The sequence below is a fragment of the Pseudomyrmex gracilis genome, unplaced genomic scaffold, assembly GCF_002006095.1.
Source record: "Pseudomyrmex gracilis isolate BER0280 unplaced genomic scaffold, ASM200609v1 scaffold_74, whole genome shotgun sequence".
In the NCBI taxonomy this organism is placed as follows: domain Eukaryota; kingdom Metazoa; phylum Arthropoda; class Insecta; order Hymenoptera; family Formicidae; genus Pseudomyrmex; species Pseudomyrmex gracilis.
The window spans coordinates 510,799-527,645 of record NW_018020658.1 but is presented as its reverse complement, the minus strand read 5'-3'; the positions used below and the strand labels follow the sequence as shown (position 1 = coordinate 527,645).

The 16,847-nt window shown below is 39.3% G+C and overlaps 3 protein-coding genes across 5 annotated transcripts; 1 reads left to right on the top strand and 2 right to left on the bottom strand.

Annotated features, from left to right (window-relative positions):
- Positions 1 to 1,907: 1,907 nt before the first annotated feature.
- Positions 1,908 to 12,346, bottom strand: LOC109854778 (katanin p80 WD40 repeat-containing subunit B1). Of its 2 annotated transcripts, XM_020428212.1 has the most exons (15): positions 12,143 to 12,346; positions 11,310 to 11,440; positions 10,877 to 11,221; positions 10,519 to 10,706; positions 10,295 to 10,445; positions 10,043 to 10,206; positions 9,821 to 9,942; positions 9,521 to 9,577; positions 8,753 to 9,287; positions 8,306 to 8,597; positions 7,938 to 8,117; positions 7,786 to 7,862; positions 7,618 to 7,692; positions 4,880 to 4,999; positions 1,908 to 4,784 (listed from the first exon to the last, which is right to left on the bottom strand). In XM_020428212.1, the coding sequence occupies exons 1-15, from the start codon at positions 12,240 to 12,242 to the stop codon at positions 4,652 to 4,654; spliced, it is 2,670 nt and encodes an 889-aa protein (XP_020283801.1). In that variant the 5' UTR covers positions 12,243 to 12,346; the 3' UTR covers positions 1,908 to 4,651. The 2 variants fall into 2 exon arrangements, with proteins under 2 accessions (XP_020283801.1, XP_020283802.1); XM_020428213.1 differs by lacking the exon at positions 9,521 to 9,577.
- Positions 12,347 to 12,377: 31 nt separating this feature from the next.
- Positions 12,378 to 14,427, top strand: LOC109854777 (UPF0598 protein CG30010). Its single transcript, XM_020428211.1, has 4 exons — positions 12,378 to 13,295; positions 13,425 to 13,473; positions 13,547 to 13,767; positions 14,031 to 14,427. Exons 1-4 carry the CDS (start codon positions 13,140 to 13,142, stop codon positions 14,265 to 14,267), a joined length of 663 nt encoding a protein of 220 aa, XP_020283800.1. The 5' UTR covers positions 12,378 to 13,139; the 3' UTR covers positions 14,268 to 14,427.
- LOC109854776 (angio-associated migratory cell protein) lies at positions 14,236 to 16,719 on the bottom strand. Of its 2 annotated transcripts, XM_020428210.1 has the most exons (8): positions 16,495 to 16,719; positions 16,095 to 16,418; positions 15,681 to 15,937; positions 15,438 to 15,585; positions 15,163 to 15,374; positions 14,902 to 15,063; positions 14,635 to 14,813; positions 14,236 to 14,410 (listed from the first exon to the last, which is right to left on the bottom strand). In XM_020428210.1, exons 2-8 carry the CDS (start codon positions 16,345 to 16,347, stop codon positions 14,335 to 14,337), a joined length of 1,287 nt encoding a protein of 428 aa, XP_020283799.1. In that variant the 5' UTR covers positions 16,348 to 16,418; positions 16,495 to 16,719; the 3' UTR covers positions 14,236 to 14,334. The 2 variants fall into 2 exon arrangements, with proteins under 2 accessions (XP_020283799.1, XP_020283798.1); XM_020428209.1 differs by lacking the exon at positions 16,495 to 16,719 and having other exon boundaries at positions 16,095 to 16,477.
- Positions 16,720 to 16,847: the final 128 nt, after the last annotated feature.

Sequence of the window (16,847 nt, the reverse complement as noted above, 5' to 3'; positions counted from 1 at the left end):
CTCCATTAATTACCAGGTAATTAATAGCGCGGAGACAGCCTTCGATCGGACTGCAGTTAGAACGAGGTGTGCGGTTGCTGCACTGCGCGTACACATACGTTGTATATTTTTTTAAACACTCGTAAATACCAAAGCGAATTACGTACTCGAATGAAATCAAAGTATGCAAAGTCGCAATCGAGAGATCGGATTAGTCGATTGTACGCAATCGGGGTGTGAGAAAAGATCTCGCCGAATTCTCTTTTGTACGATATACGCTTATATATGTTTATACAGAATATAGATAATATCGCAAATTGCGAAGATTCGTCGTCGGTTGACATTATATATTCAGAATAGAGTCGATAGATAGACCAAATACACAGTTTAATACTAATTGCTTGAGAAAAGTGTGATATGAAACAGAAGTCCCGGTGGTATTTACACAAGGTGACAAAAATACACGCGATGCAACAATAATTGCGACGATATACGCATCGCGTGAGTATAAAATAGGATTGTAATAACTGTAACATATTTACAAAGACATATTTATCAAAAATTTGTCATTTTTCACCTCGTCTCTTCACTTTTTCCATCCCGAAAAGTTAGGACGTTTCACTAGGCTAATCTACAGCTCGATAATTAGTGCCACAACTTTATGGTTGTTTTGTAAAATAGACAGAGGTATAATATATATATCGAGTGACGTGACAGCCAACGCTCATACGATCCTCCCGTTTTATTATCACAAGTTTATTCCGATATATTTCTCGATAACTTTATCTCGAGAATTATACTTGCGAATCACAAAGCTACGATGATTCGATGAAAAAAAAAAAAAAAATCATAGGAAATGTATGGAAACCAAACACAAACGCAGGAGAATAAATAATACGATTTATTGTTATTGCATTGTTAAAAACAATGGGAACGCAGTATAAACTTAAATGTGTATCGAATAAAACGAGAATAAAAACTTTGCTATATGCGACAAAAATGTGCGGCATATATAAAATAATTCAACTGAGAAATAGATTAAAAACTAGGGCTGATCATTTCCGGACCGGGTAACGAGACCCGGATAACCTCGATTATCCTCAGCTCTATTTAAAAACAAAGTAAAATTTCGCACATTTCGAATGAACTGTCGACGTTATATTGTTATATCTACTAATAAAATTTACACCTTTGGGAGCGCTTTCTCTCTATCGCAATCGAGAACCGCGATCGATCCCGCATCATGTGTATGAGCGTAAGCTTGAGTTAAAAATCGGTCGCGTTCTCTCGAACGTACCGATATATATATATGTATATCGGGGAGCGACAAATTACACAATATATTACACAAGAGCATTCAAAAAGACACGCGCGACATGCACACTTCCTCTTTTTCTCTCTTTTCATCATTCCTTTATAAAAATACATTGGACGGAACTGACGAGTATATTCCTCGTAAATATAATATACACTTCCTCTCTCGTTTCAAAAGCAATTATTAATAATAACTACACGATCGGAGGTTTGAGCGAACACTTCCCTCCCTTCAACTACGAAGTTTCATTCTTTGCTTGAAAATTGCTTGGCAAATTGCAGTTTGCAAAAATTGTTGGAAAGCAAAGGAATGGTTTCACAGACGTGTCAAAAAAGTAAAAGTGATACAAAAAAAAAGTATATCGAGAAGAATAAAAACGGCAAACACATTTGTGTGTGTGTGTAAAAATGGAAAACAGATTTTTGTCTCGGATTTTTTGCGTCCGCAATAAAGAACAGGAAGCTATTTTTTGTCGGAGACAATAACTCCTCGCATGATGCAAGCTTTTGATCAATATATGAAAAAAGGATATAAAAGATATATTATTCAAAAAGATGTGCATATACTGCGGTAATACTTTTTAAGTTAAATAAACAAAAGAAGACGATGAAACTTAACAAAAACATTGTACATTTTATTGCGCAATAATACTTTGAGAGAAAGATGCGACGTGTTAGAAAAAAAACTCACGTTCTCACAGAGACACACGTCGCTTCGCTTTCTTCTTTAGCGCACATTTTTCTCTCTCGGAGAAAATATGTTTCGCGATCGACGATCGCGCACAATCAAATATTGCACTTCTTCTATATGCGTAAACGATAAATAAATTTTCTACGAAAGGATCATTTTTTCTTATTACACATTGGAAGGGAGAGCTGAATGAATCGCGCGATTTTGCGGAAAAGGGAGACAGTGAAAATTTATAAATTTAAATATAATACATGCAAATATAAAATCACTAATAAAAAAAACGTTATCACGACGACGAGAACAAATAAAACAATCGTATTTATCTTTTTTCCATCAATGTCTGCTACTTTGTAATAGTCTGATACACACAATACGTGACTTTAAATTTTATGCTATTTCACTGAAAAAATAATGTCATATAAGATAATATTTTTTTAAATTGTATTACACGTGGAAAAATTTATAAAATGTCGAATAAGTTTGTAAAAACGCGCAATCAGTACTTTTCGCTGTTCATCAACATGTCGCAGAGAGTACAAATATATTATACCTTTAAATTATCATATTAAAATCGAAACACAATTTTAAATATAATGGAATATAAATTACGATTTATAATACACAGAGACGAATAAGACATCGTCGTGATGAGATAAAAGACTGTGTTTGTCGCGAGTGTAAATTAATTAATCTAGTTTATCTTTTATCCCTTTAATAAAAACTGTTTAAATCAAGAGATGCAGTAAACGTTAATTAGGCAAGAATAAAAAACGTTCTGTAATAATAATATCTTAATGATTGTCGTAATACTTTTATCAATACTGTTTTTCGAACAATCTGATTTGTATTACACACAAAACCTACTTGATAAAAAATTGTTTTAATACAGTGCTCAAATTAATACTGCTCTTGTCTAGTCACAATCACATCGCCTTTCAGCTCATCATAACGAAATATAACAAAAACTTATAATAATAAATAACATGGCAGAGAAAAAATAAACTTTCACAAGAACAATGTATTGTCTCCGGGATATATGTGTTTGTTTCGTTCTTCTACCGTTCCTCTCGACACTGATTAAAAACGTTTATTTAACGATAATATTTGGAGTATAAAAAGGTTTTTTAAAGATATATTTTTAAAAAGCGCACTTCTGTTAATACACGCAGCAGTGACGCTTCGCGTCGACATTTATCTTTGTTAGACATTTTTATTAAATAATCGCGTTACCGTGTGTGTTAACCGTCCGATAAAAATATTCACAAATTTCCCACGAATACTCACGTAAAAAAATAAATTTAAATGCGCGTAGAAAGTGAATCGTTCGTTTCGACACATGCATTCTCTCTCTCTGTCGAGTCCGATTCTTTTCGTTATAGGCTCTTCTTTGTTATTTTTTTTGTTTTGTTTTTTTTTTTTTTCAGATTACATCTCTTATACGATTTATCTCCAGGAATCAAGGTATCTACGCCTACAAGTTAGAGTTATTTTATTAGCGAACGGACGCAAATACCTCTTGCAAAAATACAATTTCTCTCGTACATTAGGAAAGATGTTACACGTTACCTAAATATCTTATTTTTTAGAGTCGTTATTTCGCTTATTATCGAGTTACAATCGCCGTATATATCGCCTCCCACAATCGAGGCCGATCCTGCCGTGGATCGTTTCGATGATCACGTACATGTTTGTATCTTTGTGGCAAGAAGGGCGCAAAACCACGTCGGACCACGTTGTCCGCGCAAAAAATTGTTGTAGCGAAACTACATCTTTGTGCTAATCAAACATTTCGTCGAGCAAACTGACACTTGTTACCAAACATTGCCCACAGCCGATTTGCATGAATAAAACGATCGAAAACAAAAAATCGGAATTATGATACATACTATTGCTATTTTTGTTTATATATAAATATAGATAAAAATATCTTCGCTAAAGCAAAAAAAAAATTCCCTTTTTAATTTTCTCACATTCTTGTTATTCAATTAAAGAGTTGTTCTTTACAAACCTCAATATAATTTTTATTTATTGCTTTAAAAATACTACAATAATACATTAAGAATTTATTGAATTAAGGTTTCTAAAGAACAATTTGATTTGAACTCCGAACAAAGATCACAGGAGGAAAGAAATCCCTAAAAAAACCGAATGCGCCATTTTAAATGTACTTGATATCAGCATAACTGCTCTTCAAACTTCATTCTAATTTCTTTTTTTTTTTCTCATCTTTTTCATCAACTCTTTTTTTTCTTCCGTTTCTCTCTTTCTTCGCTTCAACGATATCGAGGCAATTCGTTCGCATTTCCTTCCAAACAAACGTCTTGTTTATTTTTTCTCGAGGACTGGCACGACTACGGCGGACGCAACGACGAGGAGGTGATCGGCAAGCGGAACGACCGATGGCGGTGTAGAAGAAGACAGCGGACAGAATTCGCGATTTCACGGAAGTGTCCTCGATATGAGGCGGTGGCCTGAACCGTGAGTTAATCTGATCGCTGTTTCTCCACAGGATTCATTTTGCGCCGCCGTTAAACGGTCGCGATAACGCGGCACTCCTTATCCTGATTTCCGACAGACTTTGTTGTCGAAAAAAAAATCGGTCATTGACTACGTAACGACGATATTGGCGATCGAATTCACGAGGATCTCGAGACGACGCGACCGCGGTCACTCGAGGCTCCTGATGAGCACCGCCAACTCGCGGAACGTGGCGCCGAGCTTGCCGGACGTCGATTGCTTCTTCAGCAGCACCGCTCGTATTGCCATGAGCTTCTCAAAACAGGAGAGACACTTGTGATATCTAAAAAAAAAAAAACAAAACAAAACGGTTCTTGAAGTTCAGTAATAACGTACAGAACGTATGTCGCGTAAGACCTCCCATTTCACAAGACTCACCGTTCCTCTCGCGACACATCAACGCCGATTGTGTGAAGAGGCGCTTCTACGTTGGACTTGATCACCGGAGAGAAGTTACGAAGAATAAGTCTCAGCGCCGTACAAGCTACCGTTATGTACCTGAAGTCAAATGTAACATATTTCAAAAAAAACAAATATTAAATTTAATATTAAAAATATGTGATAAAATATAAATATTTAAAATTTGTGATATATTTATTATTTGATAATCGCGTTCTTGAGAGTAGTGTAATTTAATTGTTTAAAACAAACTAGTATTATATTAAAACTAGTATTAAAAAACATTTATTTATTTAACGGGATCGCTCATAGAGAGTTGTATAGAAACGGGGACCTTTAAAAGGCAGGATGGACGCGAACAGTCGGCCGATAGAAACCACGGGCAATCTCGCAACAGCCGAACCGGTCACGCCTGGTCCGCTTGATAAAATGGGTGTTATTAGGCCCCCGCTAACGACGCTAATAAATAACGAAAGGCACGAAAGGCGGCTTGCCCGCTTGCGATTCAGCATGCTCTCGCTTTCGAGACGGACGATAAAGGGTTCGAGGTTCTGCTCCCGTACAGATCGGCGAGACGAATCGGGAAAAGCGGTCTCATAAATGCGACGCGCGTCCACGACAATCGTATGGATCCCGTACAATGGATTATTTTACACGGCTTGTAACAAAATGGGAAACCGACACTCCGTACACGCACTTTTAGGGGGAGACAAAAGGCTCTTCTTCAAAAGTTTTACTAAAAATAATTTAAAAACAATGAAACTCGGACACGATATTTTTTACATTTTCGATATTTTGCTGAAGAAAATATGTTTTCGAAAAACAGCAAAAGAAAATTATGAACAATAAAAAAAAGACAAAGATGTGGGGGGGGGGGGAGCAATCGTAAAATCGGAAAACGATCCAGGCGGGGCCGAAATCTCTCCCTCCTGTCTCGTGACGACACGCGTTCGGGCATTCTGATCGACAACATTTTTTTTTCTCACGAGGTCCAACTGGTCCAGGACGAAAGGCCGTAACGAACGAGGCGTGAAAACGAAGAGCAGGCAAACTATATATGCAAACTGCCACTACATAATACGACGTCCGAGATGTGTATATTTACTCGTCGTTGATCTCCCATCGAAAATTTCGCGAAATCCGAATCTATAAATCAAAACATCGCCACTCTAAAAATTATATTTTCTTTAGAACCACATGTGGACATTAATTTCGATTATTTAAAGATTACTCTTATCGTATTTTTAGATTTCAAAAAAAATCACTAAAAACATTTTATAAGAAGCTTTAGACACTTTCAAGTGAAATAAGTCAGTGGCGAAAACGATTTCGTTGTTACAACTGACCCCGTGAACAACAGCTGTAAAACGGCAGGTAATTATTTCGAATTTATTTTTCACGGTGTTAAATGCTAATGTATATGTGTCGCTATTAATCCATTGAAATTAGGCATCTTTTCTCTTTCATGAAAGAGAGAGAGAAAGAGAGAGAGAAAGATTTCGGCGATTAATTACGCAAACAGCTCAATTATAAAGCAATTGTGTGTATATTTCCTGATACAAAACGCGGAAGGAAATAGTTGGTTTCTCATCCACGACTGTGCAACAGCTTGGAACTGAGGGCCAGGCGGTTAATCGTCCACTTTCATACGTCAAACGAGCATAAAAGACACAAACTTCCGCCCCCCCTCCTTCCTTGGATTTATTAGCCAAACGTGCAGGAAGTGACGCGTGTGTGACGAGAAAAACGGTTTGAACTTGCGAACATAAATGTAACGTCACTTTGCAACATCAAAATTAACATACGTATATAATTATGACAACAATATTGTGTATCAAATTATGACAAAAAAGCTAATCAGCACGTAAACTTCTTTAATTTCGAAATTCAGAAGTTTTTAAAATCTTATGGAATTTTTTTATTAAAAAATTTTCTTCAAAAATGTGACTCTCCGGTGTGTGTTGGAACTTCACAATATGTAAAATATATTTCTTTTCTCTCTCTCAACTTCTAGTAAATGTCCGTTATTTTCAATCACGACATTATCCGACTCCCGACGAATTTACATTCGTGATCAATGTCAGCCGTTTTGATATTTAAGATGACACTCGGACACCGCCTGTCATCGCGTCGCGCATATGCGAGAGCGTGCGGCACTTCAGATTTCAATTCGCTTTGCGAACAATACGACTCGGCCGCGCTACGGGAAAGGACTCGCGCGTCCCGTACTCGCATTTGCATCTGTCGCTATCTCTCTCCCATTGTTTCGGCTAATTTCGCCGAGCCGCCCCAACGGCCGCTTCGAATTTCCCCGCCGCAGCGAATTAGCCATTCCCATAGACCCGTTTCAAACCCGGGCGAGAGCAACGCGCGCTTGGACCCCTTTCGAGAAAAAGAGACGTCTCGATTGATCTCGACGCGACGCGTTGCGTTTCGCCATTGAAGGTGAAGTAAAACTCGGAAAGATAAATAGATGCCGAAGCGCGCGTGGGGCAAAACTGCGACGCGATGAATATTTACCGTGTGTCACTTCTAAATATGTAGGTGACGTGATAATGTGATGCAAACGCGAATCATCCGTCATCATAAGCAACAGATTCAAAACGTAAAAAAAATTTACAGAACTCGAAAACTCGAGAGCGGCGATTCGAGATTTTTATTTCTTAGAAAAAAAAAAAAAAAAAAAAAACTATAGAAAAAATGTAAATCCTACTTACATTTCGTATTTACTTTGAAGGAGATCGCTAATGGGACCGAGCAAGGAATTGCACAGGTCCAAGTTCCACATCGTTCTGCGAATGAAAAATACAATAATTGGCAATAATTATTAACGAGTATAGATATGGTGTTCTTTTTCAATCGCAAGAATCAAAGAAGCTACGTACGGTTTTAACGTGAGGATACCGAGGAGATCCACAATGACCGCCAGATCGTTCATCGCGACCGCAGACTCGACCGCGGCCTGAAATCAATTCGTATTGTTTCTTATCTTTCAACGGTGCAACAAATTTTTTTTTGCGCGAAGCGGATAGATTACCTTGAGATCTTTGTTGTGCCAGAGGGAATATACGATCTGCAACGAACGATGCCGACTCTTGAATATCGCCATCATGGACTCGTGGCTTCGCATCATGCTGTTCAACACCTCGGCCTCGGACATCTCCGTTAACACGCCCATCTGGGAGTAGCCCAAGGACGTGGAACCGGTGTAACTGTGCTGCAACAGATATTTCAGATAGGAAATTATATGTATATTTGCTGCGACAGATTTTTATAGAAATAAAACAAAGTTTTTAATTCTTATTTGCGTTTCGTGTTCGCCAGCAAGAAAATTATTAACTGCGATCGATCTGTAATCTCAATTTTATGCTTTGATCGTTTGATTCTTAGAAGAAATTTGTTTACCGGTAAGAAATTGTCTACGTCCAAGCCGTAAGGTTTGTCAGCGCTCATTGGCACCAGCTCGTCCCTCTCCGCGTCGTCGACGTTACCTCGTATCTGTGAGACGCGTATGTCTATCTTCGGATTCGGTGGTATCTGCGCTTTGTTTGGCAATTTCCTCGTGGACGTGGAAACGTTGCGCGCCGACAGCATCGTCGAGGTGGCGAAGTTTCGATTGAGCGATGTCGATCTCGACTGCGCGGTGTTCGGCCTGTTTAACGCGGGATCCGAAGGACTGTGTCTTATACTATTAATTCTGCAACGCAAAATGTACGAAACTTAATTAAATTTAAGTTAAAAATGATTATAATTAGTCCACGATTATATGGATTATATTGCATTTAATAAAAAAAAAAAGTATTTAAATACAACGACATTTATCGTATTCATAATATAATTGGATGCGCTTACTGTACAGGATAATCGCTTTCATATCCCTGCTCCCCGTCTCTGCTACTCTGCCTCTTCAAATAGTGTTTCGGAGAATCCGGGCTAGGTACTCTGTTCTTGATCTTGCCGTCGTCCATCACGGGTATGACCGCGGCCATTGGGGCGACGCGCGGCGTCAAAGTCGAATTCGATCTCTGCGGTCCCGGTAGTTGAGGAGGCGTCAGCAATTGATCGTTCGAGCTCACTCTCTTTCCCGGAAGAGGAGTGATGTTCTGTCGCAACGGCGGTATAGACGCGAAGTTTTTGGACGCGCGCTGATTCAGATTATTGTTCGCCTGTAGATTCGCTCTGATCTGACTTGTCGTCGTGATCGCGTTTCTCTGAACCGGTGGCGACGACTTGATCGGTTGAACGCGCACTGGCATCGGCTTCGTGAGAGATAACGACGGCGGAGGCGGTGAGGAGGACGACGGCACAGGCGACTTCTCGCGCTCGATTGTGCTCAGGTTTGACATTGAGGTAGAGAGATTTTGCAGTATCTGCGGCTGCGCTGGATCTAAAATAAACCGAACATACATTCGTACACTCGTCGGATCTTCCGAACATTTATATTTTGTTGTTATTTGCGTCCAACACACATCCACATGCAAATGCTTATAACAGTGGTTTTGGTTTTTTAAAATATTCAGCAACACAATCGAACGCCAGACAAAATTTTCATCAAAACTTTATACCGCTGCTATTCAAGTAAATCTTTCGATTTGTGCAAAGGTTATCACACAAACTTACCTATTTCGTGAGGCTCCTGGAAAGCCTCGGAGGATTCGGGAGGTGGTGTGCGAGACACTGAAACATATCATGCGCGGCATGCTCATTCACAAACTATATACAGCACTGCATTCTCACTGTTTAGATGTGTGAACGTGAAACGATCGTGTGTGTATACGGCAAAAGTGTGTTTAGTCGTGTGTTAGCGATTGCGAAAGAAACTCAAATGTTAGGACGGAAAGGAGAGAAAGAGATAGAGATTTTTGTCGCAGACTCAGTGAACAATGAAACATTACAGGACGGATATGGCGAGTTACTTACACGCCCTGGTCGGCTGAAAGATATTTCTATACTCGGTCACATTAGGTATGTCCGCGTAGGTGGCCTCGTCTTCCGGATCTGTACCGGACTTCTCTGCTTCTTCTATTGTTCGCACATCCATTCTGCAAAGACGCGTAAATATATATAAATTGTAACGATCGACATATTTGCCTGATATCTTATTTGACTTAATTAAAAATCGAATATCTGTGAAACACGCACGTGTGTTTTTTTAGTCCGACCGGTCGTTCCCTGGAAAAACTTTTCCTCAGAGAATTACCGTGACTGAACGGCGAACTCACGCTGGTTATTCCTCCGAGCGGTGCGACCTTCTTCAAGTCGCACCCGTACAAGATGACATTCGCGGTGTGAAAACTCGCACCAATCTACAAAAAATCATTTGATATTTTAATAAACGCGATACTGATGTACATGTTACAAATATATAAAAATAATTTTCATATATATCTTCACCAATTGATTTTGAGCTACAGCTATGTCCTGAACTCTTCCCCAGCCAGTCGGTATTGTGTCCAGGGTCCTGCCCGGTTCCCAGCCATAAACCTTCAAGACGTCCTGACTGCCGGCGAACAGACATTCTCCACCTTGACTGAAATAGAGGCACCTAAAACGGCAAAAGAAAGATCAATATGGCAAAATCGAATAACATAAATGCTTAAATTATTATCCTGACTTACCGAATGGCTGAATTTGATGGCTCTGTGGAAGATACAAGCTGAAATGACTCCAAGTCCCAAAAGTGAACCGTTCGGTCGGCACTGCCGCTTGCTAACAAAAATTCGTGAGGATGGAACTCGACGGTTGTGGCCGGACCTCTGTGTTCTGAAAATTCCCTTAGTTGTCTACCGGCCTTTAGGTCCCACAGCTGATTTAAAAATAACACAAGCATCAATAATCTTTTCTCACGCGTGAAATAGCACGAAAGAAGAAAGAAATGTAATATATGTAAGATGATAGATTTTGAAATAAACAAGAGACACGAGTAACATCCAGTTTTTTTGTTTCAATGTACCTTGAGAGAATTATCTGATTTACCTTGACCATTCCTTCCTCCCCCGCACTCGCGATCCACTGTCCATCAGGACTGAACTTCAAGCTGTTCACGGTTTTGTTGTGTCCCTTGTACGTAAAGATGCAGCCTTTCCTGCGAATGTCCCATAATTTAATGGCTGTATCCGAACTCCCAGAAGCCAACAGTTCTCCGTACGGATGAAAGTCCATGCAACGTATTCCGGACTTGTGTCCGGTCAATGTGCGCACCAATTTGGCTTGCTCCAAATCCCAGATCTTCAGCGCTCCTGTTTGCGAGCCGGCACATACCAGATCTTCCGTTTGATTGAAGCGCACACACTCTATGGGGGTAGTGTGATTACTCAAACTCTACAAAACAAACAATCAGATCATATTTATTTTTGTTACACTTTATTTTTTTTATTTTTTAAATTCAAAGTAAATGCATGATAATTACTATGATACAACTCTGCTTTCCAACAGCCCATAGATTGACTTTTTTGTCATCGCCACCTGTGACCAATACTCGACCAGATTTATGGCCCAACGCTAAGCAATTGACATTTGGCGTATGGGCGACAAACTCCTCTGTACGTGAGAAAAAGAAATAACACATCAATTTTACATATGGTTTACATTGCGTACACACAAACTAATTTATTCACGTTAAATTTGATGAATAAAAGATACACGTAGCAAATATTCAAAGTTATTCTGAAACTAAAGTAATACAAATTACCATTTCTCACATTTGCAAACTATAAATACAAATTTAAAAATTCAAGTAAAACAGCACACGTAAGAGTAACTATTTTTAAAACAAAATTTCTATTTTAAATATTTATTAAAAACAAAAGTAAAATTTTTAAAAAAATACACTTTTACACACTCATTTCGATCAAGCGTCAAAACAATCTATGTAGACGTTGTTTTCCGTGTCATATTTTTTTTAAAAGGCGCGCAGAACACAAATTCTGCGCGCAAACAAAATTTATTCATTGTTCGACAAAACGAGACAACTCGGTTAATTCAGTGTTCGAGTCATCTGCGCCAAACGCGCGAGAAACGACTTTTCATTCTCTCAGCCGCGGGACAAATCCTTGACTGAGCCTGTTATAATACCATAATTGGAAGAAACCGCGTGAAGTGGCAGTTGTTGAAACGACTTGTAAACACCAAATGTTTACCCGCACGGAAAGGATATATACGTGGAGATTCTCGGGGAAAAAAAAAAAAGAGTCGGGGAAAAGAGAGAGAATGACGATTCGTGGATTCGCGAGATGTTCTTACGGAGTTTCCAGGATCTCCTCGTGGACGATGCCATGTTCGGTGCCGCGTACTTATTTGGTCGCAACGACGGCGGCTCGGGATTTCGGTTGGCGCGCGACATACGACGACGATCTCCTCTCGCTGCGGTCGTCGCGCGAACGTAACATGTTTATCAGCGGGCAGCCTTCTCGTCTCGGTCTGCTTCGGAGGTATCGCGGCGGGCACCGTCGAGGCGCGCGGCGTCGCGGCTCTCGTTGTGTGTCGCGCGTTGTGCGTTGCGTCGTCCGTCCCCGCCGAGCGCAGCAGAGAACGTGGACGTGCGAGAAGACCGAGAGAAGTAAACGTGACGTGATGTACTGGGAGCGCGGAAACCGATTTCCTGTCTCGCTCAGGAAAGTGCCACCTCCTTCTCCTCGGTGCCGTTGTTGTATCTCATCTCTCGAACTTCTCTCCGTCACCCAACCGCCGTCCGTCCGTTCGTCCGTCCTTCTCCAATCCTCCTTCCGTCTGCTCGCATGTGGGTGGATGGATTTTAAATCTTCCTTTCAGATGGCACTAGTTTTTTTTTGCGTCTTATCTATTACAGATAAGAAACAAAAGTCGTATTGTAAAAAGATGGCTCGAAGAGAACGTCTTTTGAACAATACGATATATATTTATTTTATTTCGTGTTATGTGTAATTAAGTTTTAATTTCTTTGCAATACAATTGTATAGAATAATTTTACATAGAAATCTGTAGTACTGATAATCGGTTTGTGCAATTTTGATACGCGATATCGCAAAATTCTTTCCTTTCTCTTGCACTATTCGCCGCCAGATGACGTATGTCGCGTTGTTGACTGTTTCAGCTGATTCGAGGTCGATTAAAAAACGTGCAATCAATCGCAATCACAATTGCAATTCTCGAACTGTGTATCGAGTCTCAAGTAGAACGATTGGCAAACAATTGTTCATAAAATTCAACAATCGGTAGATATTAGTTTGATCTAATAAATATTCAAGTTAGTGTCAAACCAATGACATCGAGGTTGTGCGCACGTGGAGCCTTCGCTCCTGTGCGAAAGTTCGTTTGGTCCAAGATTTTTCAACAAAATTACGCGACGTATATTCAGGGCCAGTCTCCTCAGCCCCGTGTGCGAGAATACTTTTACTACATCGATCATCAAGGCATGGTATTTTTCAGCTTAATCCTCATACTCAAATCAAAGAGCAACTTTGTTAGCAACCGAACAAGCAGGTTTTTGTACAATTTTATACAAAAAAAAAAAAAGTCCGTAATAACGTTTCCGTTTGTTTCACAGTTGTTTCTGGATGACGTTCGCATAAGAAATTTCACTTCGTGTTTCAAAGGTAACAATCTGAGTAATGTTTTCTCCCTTATCGAAGAAATGTTGCTCACATAAATATCATACACCGGTTATAGATAAAAAATTCTTGGCATTCTTCTTCAAGCATCTGAGAAAGAACAACACCGGTCGTTATACGGACGAGTTTCCGTTTCTGTCGATTTGCGGCGTGGAGAGAAATTACGTTAGATGCGACGATCTGCCGTTGGTCTTCACAAAAGTTGTTCGCAAACATAATTCGGAAACCAATGAGACGGAGGATTGGTTCAGTTACGCACACGCGGACGACTTGTTGATGGTAATATATTTCAAAATTAGCTATATAATACAACAAAGGGATACAATTTAGTGACAATTAAACAGAATAGAAAAATTGATGGATATATCAAAATTCACATATACAACAAAAATTTTCTCAAAATACCACAACATATATTTAGAACAGTTTTTTTTTTTTTCAATTCTCAAAATTTATACAAGAATGAAATTTTGCAATACTTCTCTCCGATTCAAATTTTGTGCCGTGAGAATGGTCGAATCATCACTGTGAGTTTCGTGCAGGTGCCGTTTCAACCGCAGAAGTTGTTCATGAACGTGAACACCGGGAGAGTGTATCATCCCGCGCCAGAAAAAGCAGGAGGTATCGGTCTGGTAAGATCGAACTTAGCTATCGAATTCAGTTCTTCTTTTCACTTCGAAAATGGCGAGGAGAACGCGCCAACGCACTTCACTTGGAAAAGTGAGCGATATAAACTTGACGCGGAATGGTACAAAAATAAATTGCAAGGAAAAGTTTAGGTAAACTTCAAATTTTTATTTATACATGATTTACACATTATCTTATAAACAGAAGACGTACGTGATATTAGTGAACATTACCTGATACATCAAAGATCCTCGCGGTACTATCGTCCGAAACCGTCAACGCCCTCTTTGTTTTTCTGAAAAAAAAAAAAAATCCACGCTACAGAGCTATCCCAAAAAATAAACATTTTCCAAACAAAGAAATGAAATTCGGACGAAGTTGTTGTAATAAAAAATGTATAATATATAAATGTTCTCTCGAATACAATTGTCACGCGTTTCATTTTTGTCCGACGATAAATAATAATTTTGTACTTTGTGAGATTCTCTACTTCTTTCGCAATTAATATCAATCACTCACTCGCATATGTGTAAATCGAGTATCTTGTCCTTGTGGCCTGGAAATGTGGCGCTACAACTGCCATGCGTCACACTAAAGCCAAGTAACGGGCCATTTATCCCCGTTGCGAACAATATGTTGTCGTTGGTCCAGATTAGTTTCAAAATTCCTTGCAGTTTCGATATGTTATATCTGATAGTCTGAAAATATAATTGTCGACTTTACAATTTACGTGAACTTTGTGTAAAGACATTTGTAAGAAGCAAAAATAAATTTAAAAGATATTACAAATGTGTTGACGTCCCATATGACAATTCTTCCCCAATTACAGTCTTCGAGTATCGCAGCAGCAGCGCAGTTAAAGGAGGAGGGAATCGTGCTAAATACGACAGACTCCACGGTAATAGTCTTATCTGGCTCCGGATTTGGATCGTACAATACAGAAAGTACCTGAGAAATATTCAATCGTGAGGCGTAAATATAAAAATATACATTTGTGAACTTTCATTTTTCTATTACACATTACGATGCAAATTGAATTATCCTTACTTTGCCGGTACTTGCGGAACTTATTATAACCTGTCCGGACTTCGATCCCGAGATTAACGTATTATTAATTAGATGACAGTCTATGGTGAGAACGGAATACTGATGTCCGTGCAAACGCTTAGGATCGCTGGGTGTGCGACTCAACACCGTGTTTGTTTTTAAATCCAGTACGTGAATTTTGCCGCTTTCAAATCCCACCGCGGCGCGCAGTCCTGTAAAATTTAACTCGGAACATTTTGTCATCTCGATCGAGTCTACGCACATTCATTTCTTACCGTCAGGAAAAATGACAAAAGTCTCCAGCGGATCTCCGTATCCCTGAGCAAAAACTTTAACATTTCCATCGGGTATGTTGTACATATAAAGGTTTCCTGATGTTACACCCACTAGTAAAACATTACTCGATTTATGCCATTGCATACACTAGATAATAAAAAAAAAAAAAAACCAATCCAAGAGAGATTGTCACTCAAACAAATATATCAAAATTTATTGTCGGCCGCACAAATACTACTTACCACAATATTTTCTATATTGACTTGCCAGATGCAAGTTTTGTTTTCTATGTGCCAAACTTTTATTATGCCGCTCATGTCGGCAGCAGCCATGTATTTGTCGTTGTGATTAAATCCAACGGATATAACGCTGTCTTCAAAACCGGTACACTCAATGATGATCTCACCTGTGACAGCATTCCAGAGAAACGCTTTATCATCCTGACCTCCTGTCGCCGCTAGTTGAGCGTCCTTGCTCAAAGCACAACAAAATACTCCATCTAACAACAGTGCGTTACAACATTAGTCGCAGACTTGTAAAAAAAAAAAAAGTCTATAACAAGTGTAATAAAATGCAATTGTTGATAGAAATGTCATTGATAATATATCTTTTTTTGTCGATATTGATCACAGAGTTGTTCAAAGATTGCAGCTTACTTTGCGGACGGTGGCCACGAAACACAAGCACCGCGTCATCTTTGTTTTCAATCTCTTCTTCTTCATTCAGGTATTTCTGATATTCCTCTTCGGTAAACTCGTCTTCATCTTCCAATGAAACAACTTCCTCCTCTTCGTCCTCCGAAAACGTATCAAACACCATTTCGTCTGTCATCTGAATAACTTCTTCCTCGTGGTCATCCTCTTTCGGAATTATATTTGCGTTTGTCTGTTTCTCCTTAAAGTCATCCATCTCGATTTTAAACGGAATTAACAAAATCTTTCAACATTTAACGTAATTTAACAAATGGAGAGAAGAAATATCTGCAAATTAGAAAAAATCATAAAGATATAAGAAAATAACGAAAAGATCCTACTCGAGAATTGTGTTTCAACGTACGTATCGGTTGGTGCTCAGCTTGCGCAATGTCAACGGGTGGTGCACATTGACAACTACGTAGCCACGTGTCCACGAACGACTTGTCGGTACGTACGTTATGTTCAAACGTGAACGTGGTTCTATTCCGTGCTACGTTCACAACCGTGCGGTTCTATTCCCTGCTATGTGCACAAGTCCAACGGCCGATTTCTTCATACCTCTCGATAAGCTATCCTCTGGATAAATTCCTCTGAGAACCAATAAGGAGAATCAATTTTGGAAGATATCTTCTAGATAAAGTTATCGAAAACTTATCTAGAAGTGAAAAAATTGACTGACAGTCGCTCTCAGTCTTCTCACTGGCAAAAGCTTCT